The sequence below is a fragment of the Lytechinus pictus genome, chromosome 7 (genome assembly GCF_037042905.1).
Source record: "Lytechinus pictus isolate F3 Inbred chromosome 7, Lp3.0, whole genome shotgun sequence".
NCBI lineage: Eukaryota > Metazoa > Echinodermata > Echinoidea > Temnopleuroida > Toxopneustidae > Lytechinus > Lytechinus pictus.
The window spans coordinates 19958440-19984233 of NC_087251.1; the positions used below are offsets into that span (position 1 = coordinate 19958440).

A 25794-nucleotide genomic window follows, 5' to 3' on the forward strand; every position below is an offset into this window, starting at 1 on the left:
GGAGTTACGTAGAGTTGCGTAGAGACTACGCAACACTACGCCGCTATTTTGCATACGCTAGTCTACGCAAGACTACGCAAGTGGGTACGCAGGAGGAACGCAGAAAATTAAACATGTTTAATTTTTTGGCCTACTGTTGGCGTAGAGCCAGAGAACGCAGGACATACGCAAGCCTACGCAACACTTCGCAACTGTACGCCACTCCTACGCAACACTCCTTCATAATTATCTTGATAGAATTCAAAGTAAACCACCGTTTTAGCATATATACTGGCAAGAATATGGGTGTCGATCTGTATGCTTTGTTCTCTTGTGAGGGATCTTTTTTTTTAGCTTTTATTATTTTTTTATTTGGCCGGAGGTCAGTGGCGTAATGAGACTAAAGTTTTCGGGGCAAGACACGACAAAAGGGCAAAATAATTTCAAATTAAATTAGTGATCGAGGGAAGAGAGCGAGCCAAAAATAGCTTTTTAATACATAAATCAATTTATGACGGATTTTGTCATGATGTTTAAAACATATATCATATCATAATCAGTTGCAAAAATTTGGTTTATCTATTCAAGAGGCTATTTTTGGCTCGGTCGCTTCCCTCGCTCACAGCATTTTGAAATTAATTTAGCCCTTTATGTCATGTCTTGCCCCGAAAACTTTAGAATGGACTTAACAGACAACTCATTATATTTTTATCCTACTTCACAGCAGTACAGTGTTCAGGACAGCAGCAAAGAGTTTTGTTTTATTTATGTATTTATTAAAAGTCAATGCATAACCTATAATACATACTATATAAATAAATCTCCTATGTTTTGAAATAAAACAGATCAAAGAAAATTAAAACATATACACGTAATTGAAATTATTTGAAAAAAAGAAAAAAATATAACAATAATAAAAGGCAGAGTAAACGACATAAAATAGACAATAGTATATTTAAAATGAATAAATCTATGAAGCAAGAACCTCGAGAATGAATTACTTCAAAATCTTAAAAGCTTGTTGGGCTCCTGGGGACAGGAGAAAAAAAGCAAAGAGCATCAAAGTGTTGCTTGAGAAGCTTATAAAGCAGGGAATGATATAGGCCTTCTGTATTTTGTTTCCACATGAGATGCCATACGCAACCGTACGCAACGCTACGTAGACACGTTACGCAACTTTACGCAACTCTACGCGACACTATACTCTCCTACGCAGGGACTACGCCGATGACTACGCAGCGAATTTTCGCGTACTCCCTACGCAACTCCACGTAACTCTACGCAACTGTACGCAACCTTCGGTGTGAAAGCCCCTTAAGGTATAGTTAAGACAAGTTCCGAGTAATTTACATAAAATGAATCAAGTAAAACCAAATGCAGTTAAGTGCGGGAAAAATCATAGGAAATAAAGATATTTTTTCTTGAGAGGAAACAGTCATAGTATATTTATGTTTGCCTTGTCCATTATATATTCAGATACATGATACCGATTCTATTCGGGATATCAATATCGTATCACTGAGACGAATTTTTCATTGGCACATTATGTATCCCCTTTATCATTCATATAGACTACAAAGTATATTAGAATATTTTTTTAAAATCTGTTCTTGAAGCAGAAAATCGAAAGGACAGGTTAACTTGTAAAGTCAGGATGATGATTCATTCTGTGTAACAATTTTTCGCAGATATACGTGAGTGGCGTAATGAGCCAAAAAATTTGAGGGGCCAGATATGGCGTATCGGGCAAATTTTATCAAAACTTTTCGAGCGAGTGAGCAATAAATTTTGACATTTCTATTATAAATATCCAATTTTGTGATAGATTTTGGCATATTATTCAGAAAATATCATATTTCACCCTTCTCTTTTTCCTTTTCTTTTCTTTCCCTTTCTCTTTTTTTCTTGATCGTGATTTTTTTTTTTTGGGGGGGGGGGTTCAAGCCACTGATATACATATATATTGATAAAATCTTTCATAATATACAATAATGATTAGCTTACATGATTATTGCATTCGCATTAGGTCGCTTATACATGGAGTTGCTGAAACCAAAGGAAAACCTTTAAAACAACAGTCAATTTCGGTTTTGTTCATCCAAAATTCGTGGAATTTTAAGATTTGTTTCTGATTTGAGCTAAATAGACAGAATAATTCTGATCTTGATTTGATCTGGTGATAGTTACAAAAACCATCCGATTTCCGTTTTAATGAGAATTATGCACAATAAAACAACAATACTATCGAAATAATTATCATTAAACTTGATATTATAATTGACATTTTATTATCATTATTGATAATATGATTATCGTTTTATCATTATCGCTATTGTTTCCATTATCTCTACAATTATTATCATTCTTGCTGTAGCAATAGTAGTAGTAATAGTATAGTAGCAGTAGCAGTAACATAAGTAGCAGTAGTATTAGTAGTAGTATTAGTAGTAGTAGTAGTAGGTAGTAGTATAGTAGTAGTAGTAGTATTAGTAGTAGTAGTAGTAGTAGTAGCAGCAGTAGTAGTAGTAGTAGTAGTAGTAGTAGTAGAGGTAGTAGTAGTAGTAGGTAGTAGTAGTAGTAGTAGTGGTAGTAGCTACAGCATTACCATTAAAATAATTGTTTCAAAATAACGAATTGTAATGAATTATATCGTTAACAAGATACCGACATTTTTAGAAAATATGGTGAAATAACTATCAGACTCTAGTGCTCTCAGCACACACACACGCACACACCATCACATTCACGCACCCGCACACACGGTATTTTGATTCAGCAAATATCATCATGGTGGAAACTCCAAATCACGTGACCTCTATTAGCCTCATTGATTGGAAGATGTCACACAGCCTTGGTAACACGTCTGATATCTCTCACCTGCGTCAATCGAACGGTGACATATTCTAAGCGCCATAATGCTGGGTCACATGATGCGATTATGATTCGATTAAGCTGAAAGTAGTACGACGATCATGACCTTTTTCAAGAAAATATTTAAAGGGCCATGATGGTTGTAAACTTCAGTCATTAGATTGCTATTTGAAAATCTGATGAGAACTCGGAAGGTCATGAAAAGGGTTCTACATTTTTCTTAAGAAGAAAAAAAGGCTGATGATGAGGAGTGTAAATTCGGCAATGTGACGTGTGCTCGTAATCCAGCAGCATATTACAAACTGATTTAGATTAGGACTAGATATTAATTGTTCGAGCCAGACACTTGGTAATGTCTGTCTGTCATATTCAAGACGTATTACATATTATAACCCCCCCCCACACACACACACACACACACACACACACACATACGACCTTTTAAAAAATAAATTCAAGATAAAAACAACAAAATTGAGAAATCTTCATTTAACATCAACAAGAAAATGTGAAAATATTTACCCAAAAAAATCTGCAGCAAATAAAGATGGAATGAAATACCTTTAAAATATATACTTTTGTACTTAAAAAAAACTTAGCTTAGCCCCGGCCCTCTATGTAACCTAATAGAACATGTAATTAATATTAATAAATATCGGTATGCAAATGAGGAAACTGATGACGTCATCCACTCACTATTTCTCTTGCATTTTATTTTATGAAATATTCTTATTTTCTCCTCATTGTCAAGTGAAACAATGATTAATTCCTCCCTGAACATGTGGAATTAGCATTGTTTATAACTATATGGTTCAGTCAAGTTGGTCCTTATTGTCAAATCTGTATAAATTGAAACATTGTATAATTCAAACAATAGAAAACAAAAGAAATAGTGAGTGATGGACATTATCAACTGACTCATCTGCATGTCACTGAGTTGTGCATATCACTGTTTTGTGAAAAATAAGCGAAAATTTGAAATGCCATAACTTTCTTTTTTTACATCCGATTTTGATGAAATTTTCATCATTATGCTAGTTTGATTTTTCTCTATTTATTCAAATCAACATTTTTCTGGGGTGGACTTGACCTTTAAGCTTCCAAATAATAAAATAATAAAACACTTAAATTGACATATACACCCATACACACACACAACCAAAACACCCACACACATACATTAACAAACATAATATAAATATGTTCATGAACATTTAATTTTGACATAGGATACAGAAAGAAAAATAATATTGTGTGCATCCGCACACAATATTATATATAATCAAATTGTCAATATCTTATGAAAGTATAACAGAAATCATGAAGAACTGAGCTCTACATACGATACACAAACAATACGATACATATGCCCATAAACATAAAACAGTATTAATCTATATCTTAAAGGAGAATGAAACTCTTGGAGCAAGTTAGCTTTTGTGAAAGCAGAAAAATCAAAGAATAAGATCAACAAAACTTTGAGTAAAATAGGACTAGCAATAAAAAAGTTATGAGCATTTGAATGTCGAGATCACTAATGCTATGGAGATCCTCCCATTGGCAATGCGACCAAGATCTGTGATGTCACACACGTACAACTCTCCCATTCGGACACTGAAAATATACCCCAAAACATCTCTTTTTGCTCATTCTAATCATATGACAAACGATTCATCAATGATATAATGTTGTGAAACCTCTGTACTTGTCATCTCATAAAGAAAACACATAACCTTGTGATAGACTCTATAAAAGTGAGAATATAAGTGAAATAAGTACTAAAGTAATGAGGGAGTTGTACGTGTGTGATATCACAGATCTTGGTCGCATTGCCGATGGGAGGATCTACATGGCACTAGTGATCTCAATATTCAAATGCTCATAACTTTCTTATTATTCATTCAATCTTCCTCAAACTTTCAACAATATGTTTTTTGATTTTTCTCTTTGATATGGATTCAGCTAGTTTCAAGGGTTTCATTCTCCTTTAAGGCATATGTCAAATATACAAATTTACGTAAAACAACTATTAATTATTTACATGTATTTATCTATCCATTCATTCATTCGAGAATTATTGATTTATTTACTCATTAATTTACACATTCATATGTTTATCATTATATCCGTTCATTAGTCAACTCATCATTTGTGGATATACCTAAGAAATAATCAACCTCCTTTATGAAGTCCAACACTATCTCGAAATCTGCTCATACAGGGATTATAGGAAATTTCATTTTATCTTAGTTCTTTCCCCCACAATATCAAGTAAAAAGTGGTGTTTATAGCTCCACGCTGAGTGATGCCTTTAACATTTTTATACTTGAACAAAAACTAGTTTGGTATGTCGCATTGCAAGATTCAATTACATTGAGCCAATTTGTGATAATCGACATAAATAATTTCAATATTAACACATTCCAATGCTTGTGGCAAATTGGCACCACAATTTATCAATCTGCAACTGATTTTCAGTAAAGATTGAGACGTAAGGACAGATAAATGTTGACCCCCCCCCCCCACTTTCCGGGTTATATTCTATCTCTATCCCTCTCCCTCTCTCCCTCTCCCCCTTCACACTCTCTCTCTCTCTTTCTCTCTTCCTAACTCTTTTGCTTACAGTTCCTCGGGGGGGGGGGGGGAGTCAAATGTATTGTTGTACACACGCGTGGCCAAATAATTTCCAAACACCCCACGAGTTTTTCTCTGTGTGCAAAATAACCCCCTAAACAAGTTTTTCGCGGGCTTTATTTACACATTTTGGCCCCTAAACAAGTTGTCGCCAGAATATGACCCCGGGAAAAAAGGCTTGGGGGGAACATACCCTAAACACGTTTGGCTAGTCTTAAAAAAAAGCTCTGGCAGCTTTGATCGGTCTGGTGCCGCTGATGTGACGGCAGTATTATACAGGAATCAAACCACTCTTGAACTGTAGGGCGTGGCTGGGTGCTTCAACTCGTTTCCATTCTGGGCAAAGTAAAACCACAGCAGACGAGGAAAAAAAACATATAGCATGAATGCTTGTTATCAAGCCACAAGAGGACCGAAGGCTTGAAGTCTTCTTCGAGGGACCTGGTAATCAGGATATGTCTCACAAATTAAAAGACACTATAGCGCATCGACGTATCAAACCCTGGTTACTGAAACCCCCGCTCTAGCGATATCACGCGACCGTGTGATAACTGCAATGATATACAAGACATGAAATTGTAATTATTTACATAGACAAGTGCAGGACTCAGAAACGATGACTATTTCCTGGTGTGGGATTCGAAACAAGTTCTATTAATATTGTTTTTGTCACCAAAAGCGTAAACTTTACTTTCATGACTTTAAAAATGGGATAATACAGAAAAGGTATTATATAATTAGCAAATTGGACAATATTCTTCATACTTTTTTAACTTAATAATTTTGATGCCATTTTCGACCTGTTTGATATTAAGATAAAATCAAAGAAAAAATATCATTTCAATACAATTTTTCTGAATTAATACTTTCAGAGCATTGCCAAAATATAAATATGTTGATACAATGTACTCAAGAGACCAAAATCTTCCAAGAAACCCATATTTCAAAATTTTAGCGGTAGAGGTTAGAAAGAGAACATAAATTACAAAATCTAATGTGTTTTAAGTGAAAAAACTGCAAGAGTGCATCTGCTGTAATTTACAAGTTCAATTCAATTCAATTCAAATTCAATTTATTCTTGATAATAATAAAACATCATCAAATTGTACATTCGTATATAAAAATATCATTACAAGAAAAGGAGGGCAACAAAAAGTTTACACTTGAAAATAAGAAGCCTCCAAAGAATACAGTAATTAATATATGTACACATCAGATGAAGAGGGGGGGGGGGAGCGAAACATGCTCATTCACACACAGACACATCCACCGAGACACATCGTCATCATCACACACAAAAGCACACCCGAACATCCATCATCTTGGTTCATTCATTAACAAAAATAATACATATATAAATGAGGTGAGTTTGAATTCAAATTAGGAATAAGTACTAATAATGATCTTTTTGAGTTTGCATTTAAACGATGAAACAGTTGAACATGAAAAAAGGCATACATTGAGATTATTCCAAATTCGTGGCCCGGTAAACTTAAGAGTTCAGAATTAAGGTTGAAGCTGTTTTAGGGTAATGAAAGCTATTAGCAGAGCGAGTATTGTATCGGTGAAAGTCGTAGTTATATTGAAAAAGATTGATGATATTAATAGGAGCATATCTATATCTAACTGCGTGCATAAGTGTAGCAATCTTAAATTTATGAATATCGTAGACTGTCATTGTTTTTAATCTAAAAAATAATGTAAAGTAAAGTAAAATTGGTTAAGTGTTTAAAGCCAAGTTTTTGCGACAACAATTATGGAGAAAGGAAAAATCATTCAGAGGATACCGCGTTGTTCCAAAATTATGAATAAACTGGTATAAGTAAACTAAACTTGAGCCCTATCTTTTGAAGTATATTCATACGATGTGTATTAATTATCATTATTTTGATCGTTTTGTATTTTTAGTCAAATATTTTTCATTTTTTCTAATCTTTTTACATAGTTGTATCTACGTAGGTCTGATTATGAGTTTCCCAAAGGCACTGGCGTACAGTTGAAGGGGGAGGGGGTGTGAGACACGGACACAAAAGAAAAATTAAAAAAAAACAAGAAAAAAGGAGAAAAATTAAAGTGGGTGAAATTAAAAATTATTTTCTGATTATTATGGGAAAATCTGTGACAAAATTAGATTATCGCATTGAAAATTTCACAATTTTGCTCGCACTCTTTGCTCGCTTGCACCTTTTATAAATTTTGCCACATGTCTGGCCCTTCAGTTTTTTTGGGGGCTCATGACGCTACTGTCAAAAGGGGAATGACATATGTCATGGATGATAAGGAATAAATACCTCACTATTATGGAGAAATAGTGCGCATTGAATGAAAAAATGTCGTGACTGTAACGATTATAAAAATGTGAAGTACATCAAAACAAGAGTTAGTTTACAGACACAAATAATTATGTCTCCAATTAGTTTTGTAAGTGTTGAATAACAGATCATAGACAATGATGGGTAACCTGGTTAAACATGATGTTTTAAAGGAATAATTCGGACGTTGTTTTTTTTATATATTAACAAATAGATTTTCAAAAGCCATGTGACAGGAGATTAAGTGAAAGTGTCCCTTCTGATTCTGATCTTGTCCTCAAAATCGAATACCTTTAAGGGTGACGAGAATTTATCTTATACCATGAATTTTATCTTACAGAACTCATCACTGTAGGAACGTGACCTATTGATCAATGGTTTGAATTGCCAAAAGTCCAAAACCGTGTTACAGATATTAATAGTACCTGATTATTTGAAATTATGAAACACTAAACTAAATAGAATTCAAAGAAATTGCAAGTACATTGGCGGGTAAGCTATCCATTTCCGTAAAATTCGGTTAAAGACGTTTCTGAGAAGGGTTACTCTTAACCATGTTAACAACGAGCTCGCGGGATTTCCCCCAAAACGGACGAACAATCAAAAGTGATTTCGAGATGTCATGCGTCTATTTGGAGTGAAATAAGTTCATAAGTGATACAAAGTTACAACTTTGAAGTCTGCATTTAGAGTCTGTTTGTTAGTCTAGAAAGGAAGTTTATTATGATTGAATATGAAATGTCAACATCCTGCCTATCCGGTATTCTCTTTCCTGGACTAGTTTAGATCAAGTGCAGTCAGAGTAGTTAGACTCCATACTCAGTGTATAGAGAGTGGGTGAAGGTATACAGTGGTTGGTTGATGGAACAGACAGGGTGAGAGGACAACACAGCGGTAACCCATGACAACCAGCTGCTCAAACCGCTCAAGACCTAGCAGCCATGTTGGGTGTCAGCAGGTAACCATCGCACGCTTGGCCTCGGGGTCGCTCGCCCAAGCTTCATGTGATTGTGGAGTCTTGTATGCTATGCAAGCATTTACACGGAGCAAGGCATCTTGAGAGTGAAAGTTATAATTGTTTTTCTTGACCTGGTCGATGGAGTAGAGACTACACGTCGCGCTCCCCATCCCAACATCCATGCTGATATCATCTTGGCTGCAACCTTATCCCTTGGATGGTTGTATGACGACGACTCGGGTGTTATCCCGCCATGGAAGCAGCACCTACGCCACTTGAAACGGTGAGATCGGAATTAGACACGACCATGAGCGTGGCGGAGTCAGATATCAACCTCAGCTCAGCCGGTGATACTTCCAGCACCACAGACTCCAACGCTGGGATATCATTACCCGTGCCCACCAGCTTGATATCGAATGTAGATAACCCAACATGCAGTAAAAGCAAGGAAGTGGAGTGCCTCAATTCGCAGTTGAACAATCAGCACGGAGTTATCTCGGGTGGTGCCGGGAATGGCGGGCCTGGTATCCTCTCTTTCTCCGCCCAACAAGTCGTCTGCGTCTGTGAGGCGTTGCGACAAGAAGGCAATATCGACAGATTAGCACGATTTCTTTGGACGTTACCTGCTGACGAGACTCTCCAGAATGATGAGACGGTGTTGCGGGCACGCGCTGCGGTGGCATACCACCAGGGCCATTATAGGGAACTTTACAACCTCCTCCAAAACCATAACTTTAACCCAGCCTTCCATACAGAACTCCAGGACCTGTGGTACCAAGCCCACTATAAGGAATCTGAAAAGTTACGGGGTAGGCCCTTGGGTGCCGTGGACAAGTATCGCATTAGGAGGAAGCATCCACTTCCAAGGACCATTTGGGATGGGGAGGAGATGGCCTATTGCTTCAAGGAGAAGTCGAGGAATATGCTGAAAGAATGTTATAAACAAAACCGGTACCCCACGCCGGATGAGAAGAGGAATCTGGCAAAGGTGACAGGACTCACCATGACTCAAATTAGTAATTGGTTCAAGAATAGACGACAAAGAGACAAGTTACCTATGTCTCTCAAAGGGTAAGTTCGTATGCAGGATGCCAAATAATAGATATTAACCATACAAAACCAACATTCAATTTCATTTAACGTTTAACTAAACTGGCATTTATTCCCTTCAGACTATTATTTCACTAGGGTCTATATCACTCGTTGGCGACATAAGAAGGTTTGAAAGTTTTTGATGAGATAACAACTAACAGATATTGTCAAGATCTGTCATGACTGTTATGTAATTTTTTTGGTTTTTAATGCTAGGTGGTAGATGTGAATTTCAAAATGAGAGAGATATCTAAATAATAGTTCACTTCCCCCATGATGATCCCATGATGATGAATTTAACAATTATTTGAGCTATTAATGAGAAAGGGTTATAACTAATTTCGAAATTGCAAACTTAATAATAAATGCTTTCCCTTTCATGACCAGGAAGCAATTTAAAATCTCGTGAATTTTTAAGACAAAAAAAATGAATAGAAAAGTCCATTATTTTTTTCTTATGATTAATGACGATTAATTTTGGCATAAATGCCGCTCTTCTTTTTGTGAATCTACCTTAAATCTATTTTAAATGAAGTAGTAATCTACTTAAACCATGCATGCCGCTTCAAGATGATAATATCAGAGGAGAATGTTTATTTACCGGCCACGTATTCCATAAATAAATAAATACGTGCATTTTCAATGAGGAAGTAAACACACCAAAGCATTTATAAAATTAAGAAATTTGAGTGCAATAAGTATACAGTTCTTCCTTTTTTTTCCATGACGATTCGCAATGATAGTGAAAATGTAAATTTTATTAAGGAGTGAACAAGCAATATAATTTTATCCGAGATCCCTTCCCCATTATGTGTAATTTTTGCTAAGTGTCACACTTTTTTTGAAGTAGAAAAGTTAATATTTCCATATTGATTATTCACTGGAAAATGAAAATCAATGATTTATAAATATCACCATTTCAACAATCAAAGAATGTAATAATCACAAATGTAATGACCTTTTGTCTTTTTCTATTCTATATAATTCTGGTATAAGTTAAATGATTTTTGTATATGTTTTATTAAAGAGAATCAACAGAAGAATAATTTCATATTTACATGATCATGGTGATAAGTATGGTTTGAATAAAACCTTCATTTACCCTGCCATCATGGAATTCGGAAGAATAGAAAACGTGTTGCAGGTTTTATAATCAATTTTATTTTCAATTACGTCATGCAGCAGTTTTTAATATATCATCAAAATACGTACAATTTAAATGATTTATACAGAACATGTAGAAGGATCTTTCTTTTATATGAGTTGTTAACAGAATAAGTCACCCGATCTCTGATAGTTGTTTTTATGTAAAAATTAACTTGATGAAAGCCTAGGCATAAAATCTTATTTCACAGAGGTCATATAGTTTCTGTTTTAAATAGATCATTATTGTTTTGTTTACTTTTGATACCAAAAATTATATTGATATTTCATTTAATGCCCCGGCAGTGCGACAAGTGGTGTGATGTATACCATGATAATTTCATATCAACACCAATGTAACTGATATTTTTTATGGCGTAAACACAAAGTCATTTACCGATCATCATACCATTTCGTTTCAATTCATTATATATAGACTTTGTTTTATGTCATAATGATTATCATACCAAATTGCATATCTAGAATAACTTTCTATATCAGATCTAACATCGCGAACATATTAGGTATCAATGAAATGAAATATTGCAAAACATTTATGCACACTGTGCTCACTTTGATGATTATACACTTGCTATTCCAAGCATAATTATTGGATATCAACGTGACTACACCATCATGTTACCTATCATTACACCAATATGACTTCAGTCTTTATTTTGATACAAAATAAAATTAAATATTAAGTTGAATAGGTTTTTATGTCAAAAAGACTGTATATAGAAATTGGTTCATTAATCGGAACCTTGGATAATGGCTGGCTCTGTTATGAAACGTATTGTCGGCGTCCCATACTTGGGCAGGCTCCCATTTTCCGATTTTCGTCACCCTTTTTCATATGATCATATTCATCGACCCATTAGTATATACTCTATGTTCCAGTATAGTTTGCCAACGAAGAAATGAAGGTGAATGTCAATTATCAAATTAAATGCAATTCATAAGAATAAAAGAGAGGACATTTGCGGTGTATAGCAAACCAGACCAAGTTAATGGCGGCCGACATACCTTAAAGGTAATTCTGAAAGAAGACCCTGTTTTGATCATCTCACGTTACTACAAAGCTGACGGGTGATTGTTGATACGGTGATAGAATAATGTTAACTGTATCCAATGACATGTCAATGAGGTTTGGAGCACTCAACCCATTTTCACATCTATACCATTATTGAAAGAATTGTGTAACCAACTCTTCTATACTTTTGTTTGCTTTATAATACAGCAAATTTCAAATGCTGAAGCGAATATTGCTTTTGTGAGATACATTGGTAAATTATTATTCATAATAGCACATTTTGTTTTTGCATATCATATTGATTCATTCATGTTATTTTAAGTAACTTTTTTAGGATAAGCTGAAGTAACACGTGTTTTAGTCCGTTCAATAAATTCATTGTCTTTTTGTCAATTTTTGTGTGACGATCGCATTCGGAGTTGTCTTCGAGTTTTTAAGTGTAAGACCCTGTAAAATTCAGGAGTTGCTTGACACATGTTACATGATCCCATCTTTCACATCGACTCTCATTGATACTCATTGTTAATTTTTCTCAGACCAGAGGTTGTTTATAAATTCAAGACATTAATTACCGAATGTGAATTTTCAGGAATGTCGATCAATATTCAAAATTACAGAAGAGCCATAATATCTAGAAAATACGAATATAGAAGAAAAATGTAGAAATTTAGTAATCGCAAGCCTGGATACAATCGTAATGATACGCACTGTCAAGCTACCAGCTATAACGTCTTCCGCCACAGTATAAACGACATCAATCATCCATAAAACATGAGATGAAACGGACTTGTATTTCAAAGTTCAAACGTAAAAAAAGTGACAAATTTAATTTAAAAGTGAACCTTCACGTATAGACTTTACATCTGAAGTTGAAAATTAACTACCAAACTTTTACAGAGTGGTTGTTGTAGTCTCTGCATGTATCTGTCGATATAATTTAGATATAAAAAACGATGTTGACTAAGATGATTAAAAAGAAGTATTCACTTGGGCCTCCATAAAGGGAATGATTCCATTTGAGACAGAAAATGTCGTACTGTATAATACCGGGTTATTACTGCACATATTTTCTAATTCTGTAATATTCTTCTGAGCACCTACCTAGGACCAGTGTCCAATGGGCTGAATAATATAATGGTTCTGTAAATTGCATCTGTGGAAGATAAAACGTTATGATTTCAAGGGATGTTTTCCAAAGAGTTCAATAGTTGCGCAGAGAAGATCGTCTTGTAGACCCTTGTACTGTAAACAAGTCTTGATACATAAACTTTTTTTACATAATATAATATAAACGTTTTGAGTATGATAGAGATTATGATTAACTATCAATACCAATAGAAAATTATCGGTAAATAAACAAATTTTGTATTCCTAGCATCGAATTTGTGGTATAAATGTTGTGAATTGTAAACTTAACAAATGTGTTTTTATCCTCTTTCGGGTTTAGATTATGAGACTACATTATCATAATGTTGCATGCTGGTAAAGAACAAGGAACAGTTTGGGTATCCCGGAACTCGAGGTGATGTTATTTGATTTGGCTGTGGCATATACCTTTAAACGAATAATAATTATAGTGCAATGACACTAAATGGGGCTGAAGAAGTAAGTGAGGATGATTGACTGCCATAGGATTTGATATGCTAGAATTCCTACACGTCATGTAAGGTCAGCTCGATTAGCCTTCAACTTGAAAAGATTTTCTAACAAGATATGTTATTCCAATTTCTATATGGATCAGATAGTTGAGAATCCAGACACCGGCCATAATCCTTCGTTTACTATTAAAGATGCATTGTGAAAACCCAACCAAGCTAAAGCCCCCTCTAAGTGTTTTTTTTTTACATCATATTCTGTCACAGGGATAAATGCAACCGTTAGTGTGTATTCCCCTTTCATCTTTCTTCAGATATTCCTATATATATTAATTACGTACAAATTAATTGTTTAAGTCTTATAACATCTTGAAGATTTCACATTTTATCTAAATAAAATATAGACTTATAGAGTATTTAACTGTTTATACTTTATGCGTTATATGACTGTACTCAACTATGAATTATTTGCAGTGGAAGTGTTAGTGTAGCTTTACAATGAGCTACAACCTATAACTTGGGCGTAACCTTGATAATACTGCCAAGTGACTTAAAACAAATTATAATCTCAATGGATGTTTTTACATTTTCCTCTCCAAGTTTGTTCTCTCTATCATATTACCATTTTACTTTTACACCACTCTATCCATTTCCTTCCGTTGATTAGTATATATTTCATAAATGTAATATGATTGTCCACATGATTCCTACCCTTGTCATTGTGATCTTCATCGCCAGATAAGAACGAATATACAATAGTAAACTAATGATTGTTTTTATATCTTGAACAATTACGGAAGGTGTAGGCCTACTGATGGTGTATGATAATTTAATTTCATAGATTTTGATTATTCATAATCTTCCTCTTTTTTTTTAAACAATGGATTTATGATGGTTTGTTGGCAAATTAGAAAAATGATTCGTATCTTACAGAAAAATATGAGTAAGTATGTAGCCTGTATGTGCGATTATGACACTGATAATATTTTGAATGTTAAAATGATAATTTCTCAGGAATTCGCCACTGAGTTTGGAATTTGCATGTACTGTATATTTGAAAAATGCCTGTGATCATCATCTAAATTGCATTATTATTGAGTTTCTAACGTCTCCAATTCATTGTTATTTTGACGTTTTACTGATTATACGTGTAAGCCAATATTTTCAATATAATTTCAATATAATAAGTAATCATATTTTCTAATAGCATTTCACGGACTTCCACGAAATCAAAATTTGCCTGCAATGATTTCCCCTTTTTATCTTGGAAAAGGAGACGGTCCCCCTACCATTTCAAGAGTACCCGTCATTTTGAACTTGAATAAGTGCCTTTGTTTTGACTAAATCCCCAAACAGTCACCGGAGTAACCGTCTGTTTCTTGTTGCTACGATCCTCCCAGGTCAAAGGTCAGCCCGTGGGAAGAGTCGAACTATTTGACCTCGCGGGGTCACTCGAATTACAACCTCGTTTTTTGTTTTGGAGATGGATGATGTTTCAACCCAGATAAGGATGACGAAAATACGAAAATGATATTGGATATGGCAACATGAAGGTGTGATTTCTCCTCTTTTTATTTCAACATACAACCACCCCCATCTGATACAAAGATTGATTTTTTGTTATGTTGATATTATCATTGCCATATTTTTAAAGTGATATGAGATACGTTTATACGTGAAATGCAACCGTTAATGCTCAAGGGTGCTAGTATTGGAGCACCCCCCCCCCCACACACACACACACACGCACACATCCACAACATTCACGTTACACAACTTTGTCAAAAAGCTACTCATGAAAAGGGAAATCGTGGAAAGCGAGGGGTATAGAAAAAAGGGATGATTTTATTTAAAGGCTAGGTCCACCCAAACATAATTCATTTTTTGTTCAATTGAGAAAAATCAAATCAACATAATAATGACAGCTTAAAAAAAACATTTAAAAATATTTGGGCAATTTGTAAGTTTTCCCCATTTTATCAAATTGTGACAACCATAAGCGAATGAGATAATTACACATTATACACACTCGATAAGTATTATTTTTATGTAAATTATTGTGTTGCTCACTGGATTTTGGCTACTTATTTATGCCCATATCATATAATTTTATTTTAATTTTATTTCATTCATTTCCAGTTCTATCAATTACAAAGATCGTTTTCTGTTGTACATCTTCACATAATAAGTAAACAATAAGCATATTTAAAAAGTATTACGTACGATATAGACTATAATACAGGTTGGCGATGGAGGAGGCTGCTAAAAACCCAAGGTTGTGGAGTGTGTGTGACATCCAATTAAAAACATTTTTTGTTAATAGAATAGACGGAATAAACGTAAGAAAATAAAAATAGATCATGATATCACTTAAATAGAAAGTGTAAAGATGACTTTATACAAGTACACGTCATTTCATGATTGTACATATAACGTGTTAATTCCAACATATTGGATTTCAGTGAGCAATCAAACTTTCTTGTGATTTTTTAGATGCACTATTTGTGAGTGGGCGGAGGAAACGGGTCACATTAAATCGACAATTTCTGTCAGTCGATGATAATTCGTAGATTGATAATCACTTTTGTTAAAATAGATAAATAAATTTGCCATCTAGCAAGTCAATTCAGGCAGATGTCAAAGGAAATGTATGAAAATCCTTATGTTAAAAATACAATATAATTATTGAGCAAGGATGTACTACTTTTGCGAAGAATTCCCCCTCCCTGGAAAAATTAAATTAAATTATACTAGATTATGATAAATAGTGATGAAAATAATAATTAAGAAGTAAAGACGTAAAGAAAGAAATTAAGAAGGAAATAAAGAAATAATTCAATGAAGCAGTCATTAACATGACAGCAGACTCGCACACATTACAGTGAATGTCTTGTAGTTTATATTCATAGTTTTCTTGGTACCACAATGTGTTTAATAATGTTTCTATTATATGCCTTATTCCAATTTTTACTTCTTAGCCTTACTCATTTCTTTTCTTTGTAGATTCGTAAAAGATATCATTTTTTGGCTTTATATTTTCGTTCTATATGTATTGTAAAATATTTTGGTGGAAAGCGATGTGTCAATTAGTCACAGTCTGATTAATATGAAAAAAAACTTATGATTCTAAATACTTTTGATTCGGTAAGGACAATCCGAGCTTTATGTACTGCCTTATGTGTATTTGAAAACTACGTGTGATCATTATTCAAATCGCATTATATTGAGTTTCTAAAGTCTCCGGTCCATTGTTGTTTGACGTCTTACTGATTATGCATGTAGGCCTATATTTTCAATATAATTTTAGTGAAATAATTAATCATATTTTCTAATAGCGTTCCACGGACTTTTACGAAATCAAAGTTTGCCTGCAATGATTTCCCCGTTTTGTCTTTGAGAAGGAGACGGCCCCCTATAACGTTTCGAGAATACCCGTCACTTTGAACTTGAATAAAATAATGATTAAGAAGTAAAGACTAAAGAAAGGAAGAAAGATTAAAATAAATGAATAATTCAATGAAGTAGTCATTAGCATGACAGCAGACTCGCACACATTACAGTGAATGTCTTATAGTTTATATTCATAGTTTTCTTGGTACCACAATAAGTTTAATAGTGTTTCTATTACTATTAGTTGCCTTATTCCAATTTTTTTAGCCCTACTCATTTGTAGATTCGGAGAAGATATTATTTTTTGCTTCATTTTTTTCGTTCTATATGTATTGTGAAATATTTTGTCGGAAAACGATGTGTCAATTAGTCATAACCTGATTATGTCAATCAACTTATGATTCTAAATACTTCGATTCGATGAGGACAATCCAAGCTTTATGTGCTGCTGTTGTTGAAATCACTTTGTTATCATGATTTATCGGTCATTTGTGTTATTGGTTTAGATAAAGACAATAACAAACGATCCCAGAGATGCAATATTTGCAGTATGTCCTATTTTTTTACCGTATTTTGTACAACACCCAGTCCAAGTAGTTTCCAGAAAATTCGGTTATCCGATATTGTAACTCAATATATGAGTATAATGTTTTTTGCATAAAGGTTAAGATTGCCATTTTATACTAAAGTTTGCCCTCTCAGCTCCCCCAAACCATCATTTTCATCATATTTGAATTCCGTGTAGTAGCTTTAGAAAAATCATTCATTTTAATATATTTCTTAAATTGCACATACATGTCTTGGAAACATGCAACCTTTGTCTTAACATTAACGACAGGAGTCACACCTTAGTATGTTTCATTTCATTTCGTTACTGTATTTCACTCTTCTATTAAAGGTAAGATGAATTAGAAACAAAAGAAAATGGCATGTTATGCTCCTCTAGGCGTTCAAACTGTTTTAGCACTGGTGTTGCATGTGAATGTATTGTCTTCTATTGTTATATGAAACACATTATTGATATCCATCCTTACAGCAAATACTTTTTTCTCTTTAACCGAATTGATTAGTAAGTCTTAGCTACTATGAATTTCGATATATATAGGCCTACTTCCTCATACAAACCAAGATATCAAATTTGTTAAGAAAACTTTAAAGCATCAACATCTTTTGGTGATACATCCGGCATTGTATTTTCATCGAGGGCTTATAAGAATGGCAACTTAACGGGTTCAAATTTCATCTTAAGGATGTACATATCTTTCCCCTTTCTTAAAGGTACAAAAAGCGATGTTGAAAACTTTTAAGTGTCATCAGCACTCAGCACTATACCTTTAAATGGGTCGCGAATTGGGCTCGGTGAGTTTTTTTTTAACTCTCCTATCTTGACAGATTATGGGAGGTTAATACAGAGCAGGGGTATGTGATGTGACACATTACAGGGTAGTTACACCCACCCCTAAATATTTGAGAGGCTCGCCTGACCTTGTCTTGGGGCGAATAAAACTGATTGATCGGTTCTCGTTCCAGGTGCCGAGAGTAGCCGACATCTTCTGCGTAGTTCAACGTCACTCGGCCGTTCGGCTGCTCGGAGTCAGTATGTACATAATGTAAAAACGTGATAATAATCAGCGTTATTGATGACAGTTAGGTCCCTCTGATATAATTATGAATGGTATACCTCTGGAGACATCTGTGTTAATATCTCCGTGGTATATATCCAAGGAGCTAGTTTATGTACTTAATGCTCGACGCTCTATACAGTAGAGACCTACAGTGGCGTAATGAGCCAAACATTTTGAGGGGGCTAGATTATGGCGTATCAGCCAAAATGTATCAAAAAGTTTCGAGCGAGTGAGCAATAATTTCAACATTTCTATTACAAATATCAAATTCTGTTATATATTTTGGCATATTATTCAGGAAATAATATCATACATCACCCTTATCTCTTTCCTTTTTCTTCCTTGGTCGTGAAAAATTAGGGGGGGACAAGTGGCCCCAAGCCCCCCCCCCCCCTCCCTCTGTACGCCACTGCAGATCTGTATCTTATTTAATGTAATGGGAATTCTGAAATTCATATACTTACATCACTTTGGTTTACCACATGTAATATTAATACAGGACAAACACCTGAAAGAGTTGAAACGGGAATTGTGTCGTCAACCCCCCCCCCCCTCCCCGATAAGGTGGTATGATGATTCAAATCGAGTTTTACAGTTAATAATGGGGTTCTGCATGGAGGTGAAGACCCAATTTTATTTGATTCGGTTGATTGGAAGTACCATTATTTAGTTGCATACTGCCTGATCTGTTTGTAACTATTATGTTTCGTATCCTTATGACAATGACTTTCATGTCATTCTACAGTCCTAAAATAATTATGAAGGCCTATCGTGAGAGGTGTGTCTATTTTGGGGGTACAATGTTGATAGAAATGAAGGTACACTAGACCAATGAATATATTCGTGATTATTTTTTTCTCTCGGAAATTCACAATGATCTTGTTTGATTAAAAGGCCTACATTCTAAGACATGATAGCTTGATCATGGAACACTTTCGATAAAACCATTTAATGATAAATACAACTATATAAAAAGTCGTTGCTACGTGCAAGTTGAAGAGCCTCATAGGCCGACATTTTGTATATCTGCATTTCTATGTGAAACTGCGGAAGGAAGTATTTTCTCTCTAGATATTTCCTTATGTGGCATGTGAAGAGCTTCATAAACACAAGACAAACGTCGTTGCTTCGAATCAATGGGGAAAGGTATAGATAAGAAGCAAAATTGACACAATTCCCCAGTTGCATTCACAGAAAATCATAATATAGCCTTCATATTATTTCTTTTTCATAAAAATTACATTTGTATTGAGTTTGTTGCGTACACAAATGTAATAAAACAGATGCCCGTAGAAAATAAGTTCTAAAAAATGTATTGGCTAGAATTAGCATACACAATGTGACAAGTAGATGCTAGAAACATGAATATAAGCAAACAGATATACAAGAACATAAAGAAAGTGATGGGGTTATTCAAAGCATATAGTTTTTCAATTTGAAGTAAAATGATTTTTTTTTCTCCATGGATTGCACAACGTCGAATGTAATTCTCTTCATTCCTCTCTTCGTTTGTTTTGTCTACTTTTCCATTCGTTAAATAACGAATAGAAATTGAAATGAAATGAGGTTTAAAAAAATACTAGCACATGATGTTGATCTGGTGTTGTGCACCATTATGCAGGTCTGAAATCATGTGGTTCATGTCATTTGTCAGCACCGAAACCAAATACGTGTATTTCAGAGTTCAAACTTGCACCAAGACTGACTGAATGGTATCTGAGCGAGTAACAAAATAATAAATTGTCATAGAAATAATGTTGAATTTACTGTGTAATATTGGCCATCAAAGTGAAGTTAACGAGCGCATTTTAGTTATCTGACGTACTTCATCTATATCTTGTCATATCTCGTCAACCCCAATAGTCGGCTGGCAATCCTGGGACTGAAGGCATAACAAGAACATAATGTAACAATCATTAAATTATGAAAATGAATTTCAAACTTTGAGGAACCCAAATCAGTGTTGATTTTTTTTCTTTCAATTCCTTCCTCAATCAATTTCGACAATTTTAAGAGATTTGTTTGTAGTACACTTCCCCTTATGAGCAGCGGGGGAAAAGATAATCTAAAAGTGTATGTGTTACTTTGAATCGTACGTTTACTCTAAGTCTCGCAAGATAATGCCCATTATGTGCAAAAATGTTAATTTTTCACAAGTTCCTGCTCATTTGAGTACAAAAGTCAAGTGCTTTTAAAATTTTATTAACATTTCCTTGTACCTTATGATATAGTAAGGATCGTCATTTGCTCTTAAAAGTTTCAACTCTTTGAATGTAAAGCAGAACTGTAATCACCCACTGCGTACACGATTGTTTTATATACAGATATTTTTTATTTCCCCTGATCAGTGTCACATCAGAGTAATATTTTGAAGGTAAAAAATATGATTTTTACATTTCCCTTTTGCTACTTATGTTTACCATTGTTTAGAAAGAGTATCGTGGAATAGTAGTATCAGAATGTGCATTTTCACAATAAATAATATCGCTTTCGAACTTTTAAGACAGCGTTTTATTACTGCAGAATTGACAAAAAGGAAAATCGCCATTGAATTACGGATAGCTTATCGAAAAATCATGGAAATTACAATTCCATGCGTTCAGGGAGGAATCAAAATTCAACATAATAGGAAAGTCAAAACAAATTATTGAGCAGACCTCAATTTGAAAATTTCATCAAGATAAGATGTGAAATGAGAAAAATGCTGAATCAAAAAAAATCCTTATGCATTTTGAAATGAGAGAACCGATGGTGTTACCCACTTACTATTTTTTTTAATCTGATGAGATGACATTTGGCATTACCTTTACCCTCATTGCAATATGAAACAAGAAGTTTTGATTCCTATAGCTCTATGAACGCGAGGACATGTCATTAAGGAAGTATACGCAGACGCCTTCTGGATTGTCAAAATCCCTTCATGACAAAGCAGTCTTTGTCGAAAATCGATGAATCAAAACAGCAGTGTTCTCCTGGACTCTGGACAAACGTCAAATTTTGCAGTTTTTCGTCCGGTCTGAATCTCAGGATAGACCAAGTTTCGACAATAGCCTCTCAGCTGTCCATTGTGATTTGACGTGCATTTTCAATAGATTTACCACGTTGCCGAATCCGTCCCCGTTGCAGCTGCAACCGTTGCAACTGTTTCATCGCTATTGTCATGATCGTTGCAACAACCTATGGCGATTCAATGATAGAGCTTCATCATTGGCAAAGCTATATTTATTCTTGACCCTTGACCTTTCAAGTGTATATTCCAGGGGTTGCGATCCGGGGATGTTTCTGGTGTCATTACCCGGGGAAAATTCAGTAACATTTATTGTAAAGCAATTTAATACGATTTATGACAAATCGAACATTTTTAATGACGACATTTGAGTCATTAAGAGAAATGTTTCGGGTTTTAATGAGAGCAATTATCACGATTATGGTAATATCATGAATGGAAGTATTGATTTGGGTACACTTGAAATTATTTTCTACCCTGTTTCATTGTCCATTTGATTAAGTTATTTGGTATAGATTTGATTAACTTGAGACACGATCGGCTTTCTCTTGACATGCACTTCAAATAACAAGTAAAGTCAGCAATAACACTTTATCAAAACATTTTTATAAGAGAACGAACATGCATTCAGTATGCTATTTCTATGATTTTGTTGTGTATTTTGTAACATAATGCTAGCTGAATATCAGTCTTTTTCACCGCTGTGAAATTTCCGTGGATAAAAAATAACATGGTAAATCTAAACATGGATCTATGATTAAACAATCGCACGATTTCTGGACATTTCTTGTAACTTCAGGGGGGGGGGGGGGAGAGACGACATTCTTTCATGGGCTGATGTACAAAATTCGGAATCATATTGAAGTCATGTTGTTTCGAAGTAGTCCAATATGTTAACGAGCGATCACTCCTGGGTTAAGTGGATTAATTAACATTATTTAAATCATTGTATCTGTCTCTCGCTTTCTTTCCTCTTTCGTCTCTCCATCTCTCTCCCTTTTGTCTCTCCATTCATCACTCACTCCTCCCCTTTCTCTTTCCTTTTCTCTTTCTGTATATATTTCTCCTTAGTTCTTCCCTTTCTCCTTTCCAACCGACTCGAATTTTACTGTCATTATCGAAAGAGAAACCACAGTCAACTTCGAGATGCACTGTAATGAACAGAAAGTGAAACACTTCCGAAAAACACTTGCTAACCAGATTGTGAAGCATAGATATCGCGAATAAAGTGATTCTAAACAAATGTTTGTCAAAAGTATTTCAAATGATTTCTAATTGAATCACAACTATTCTACGATTGCGAACTGGGGAAATCCAGGGGTAGTCACTTCGACACACACTTAAAGGCAGAATTTAATCATTTGGCAGAAAATGATATATTGTGTCATTATTTTATTCATAAATTTCATAATCGATTCATATCGTGTATATATTACTCTAAGAGTATTACTTGTATTATCAATTATATCTATAACAGTGATAAACAATTTCATACTATGATAGAGCCAACATTAATTTTTAATTTCCTTGGCAATTCGGGGAAACTCGACGTTCCAAAGTTTAATATCCTATACAGTCTAGGCCAACGTCTGTTTCGCATTTGAACCACAATGGTAGCCTTTGATAACTTGAAAATTGATGTAATCATTTCTCAATTGTGTCATGAATGCAATTTATAAATCACATAATTATGTATATAACATCTTAATACCAAAATGCTAAATAATGATTAACAAGTTTTATTTCAAGCCTACTTCACTTCTCTTGAAGGTATGAAAGCACAATATTATAGTCAGAAAACATAACAAAACTATACATAATTTATGATTACTTAAGAGAGAAATATTATGGATGTGGGTAAATATATGGGGCCATTGGCCTTTCAGCGCCAATCAAGAATATATGAATTGTAATATCCATATAAAAGTAGGTAAGACCTTACAAGTCGTGACAAAAGTAATATAATCAATTGACATCGGTCTAATCGGCAACGTTATTATATACCTGATACAAAATTTCTTTTACCACAAGCTTCAATATTTTCTTTCTGTTAATATTTCAGGAATGGTGATGGTGAATATAACAACGGCAAGGATTCTCCAAACGGAGATTTTTCTCTTGATGGTGAGAATGATGGGTCTCGGATTGGACCAGATGTCGGTCATCATGGGGTCAGTAGGGATCTGAGGCCATCTAATGGAGGTAAGTATTGAATCTGACTGATGAATTAAAGCCCCCCCCCCCAACCCCCTCATCCCCATTCTATATGTTCTGTCTAAAGTATATTCGAGCTACATTGTCAATAATAATCCACCTTCATCTATAACTTATGAAAACTGGTCTAATTATTTTCGAGTAATTCATCTGTTTGGCCATTTTGTCGGCAGTTGGATAAGCATTGGAGCAAATGTCGTACTTTATTTGAAAAAAATCAGCGTTAATATGTAACACCCCCTTCGAAAATTTTTATTCATTCGTTAGTTGATTACCAACATCGAACGATTTTATTTGGGTGGCTATGTGAAATTTCTATTATAACCTAAGTGACTGATTGCATGTGTACAATATGACTTTTACTAGCCATTTTGTACCACAAGTCCACAAACATGACAAGCTATTGTTTTCTTCTTTTTCACTTCCAAAAGTAGATACCATGTTGGGTCACCAGCAGTCGGGTTCTGGTATAACCGTGATATCGTCAAGCTCGGGCGGTGGTACCACAAACACTGTCACCGATCTCCTGCACCCTCAGGCCGTGAAGGTAGAACCTCCAGAACCCATAGATGATATCAGGGGAGCACCACCGAACATGCACGAACCACCAGACCTCGCCAATCTCACCGATGCCACCGGGCTTCAGGGGTTCAAATTTGTACCGGAGATGCTGCTACCACAGGTAGGTGGGTCCTACGTGATGCTGGATTCGAGCTTTTGAAGTCTGTTTAGGATGAAAAGTATTATCCGAACATTGTCTGAAGTTATTCAATTAATTCAAATTGAATTGGTCTTGATTTATAAATGAAAATAAATGTCATTGCCTCTTCACTGTCTCATAATGAGATTAATATGAGCTCGGCCCCCAAATATACTTACTTTTAATTTGGGTGATTCCTTTAATTTGATCGTGGTGAACCATAATTACTGGTCTATCTTGTTCGCGATTTGGTTTGTAATGAATGAACGAAATTTGTAATCCATCGTAACTCAATGCTTAGGCCTACTTTGATTGGTCAGAGCGTCTCAGGAGCGAAGACTCTGGGCGCTTGACTGTTAGCCTTCGGATCAGCATCATAACTGTTGTCCTATGATTATGTTTCTTTTGTAGATGCTGCCTTTGGCCTTGGCATCAAGTAAAGGTGATATCAACATGAACCATGCTGCTCAGTTAGCAACCATGTCAATGATTATGAATCCAAGTCTCCTCTCAAACCCAGCCCTTAACCTATCAACAGCCAACAACAATAATAACAACATGCCCGGCATGGCATCGATCGCATCCCTTCAACAACATCAGCAACACCACCATCATCACCACCACACTCCAGAGCCACACCATCAGCAACAGCAACAACAGGAGCAACAAGACGTGTCGGCGCACAATATAGCAACAACGTTAAGTAGTATTCCTACGATGGTGTCGGCATCCAGTGCGTTAAGCGCTGTGCTTTCTCAACAAGCTGCGACGGCGGGAACAGGATTTCCCGCCAATTTCGCTGGTCGTCTGCCGTCCGCCAATGAAATGCTAAACAGCGCTGCGATGGCCCTTTCTACATTATCAGCTAACGCCAATGGTGGTGGAGCAGGACATTATGCTACAGAATAAGGTGAACACTTTTATCGATTTTAAAAAAAGAGTTTAAACAATATTTCACTATAATAACTCCTTAATTTGTGTCATTTTGTCATGTTTTCGTCACCCATCCCTTGTTCGAATGTCGTTTCCTTGTTGTGGTCTTTGATATGGTATCCCATCTTGAAGATCCAGACAAGTTTCTGAGCCATTGGTGCATATGGATTATAATCTAATGGGAAGAAATAGGTTGGGAACACAACTTTAACAATGAGGTTTAATGCCTTACATCGAGTTAACATCGATGCCCCAGTTGTGCTGATCAAGACACCCTGTGAGTTTCTACGAACTACCTATCATTAATC

The 25794-nt window shown here is 35.0% G+C and overlaps 2 protein-coding genes across 2 annotated transcripts; both read left to right on the forward strand.

The window, feature by feature from the left end:
- Positions 1-8864: 8864 nt before the first annotated feature.
- Positions 8865-9829, forward strand: LOC129265933 (homeobox protein SIX6-like). Its single transcript, XM_054903839.2, has one exon. It carries the CDS (start codon positions 9008-9010, stop codon positions 9827-9829), a length of 822 nt encoding a protein of 273 aa, XP_054759814.1. The 5' UTR covers positions 8865-9007.
- Positions 9830-13613: 3784 nt separating this feature from the next.
- On the forward strand, positions 13614-25794 carry LOC129265423 (uncharacterized). The gene is made up of 4 exons (XM_064101385.1): positions 13614-13627; positions 23702-23841; positions 24285-24535; positions 24965-25794. Exons 1-4 carry the CDS (start codon positions 13614-13616, stop codon positions 25460-25462), a joined length of 903 nt encoding a protein of 300 aa, XP_063957455.1. The 3' UTR covers positions 25463-25794.

Bases quoted from the DNA above. Each gene is read 5' to 3' on its own strand.
- LOC129265933 (XM_054903839.2), top strand. From the start codon at position 9,008: ATGGAAGCAGCACCTACGCCACTTGAAACGGTGAGATCGGAATTAGAC.
- LOC129265423 (XM_064101385.1), top strand. The intron at 23,842-24,284 runs GTAAGTATTGAA...CACTTCCAAAAG, and splicing joins TCTGAGGCCATCTAATGGAG to TAGATACCATGTTGGGTCAC. The intron at 24,536-24,964 runs GTAGGTGGGTCC...TTTCTTTTGTAG, and splicing joins CGGAGATGCTGCTACCACAG to ATGCTGCCTTTGGCCTTGGC.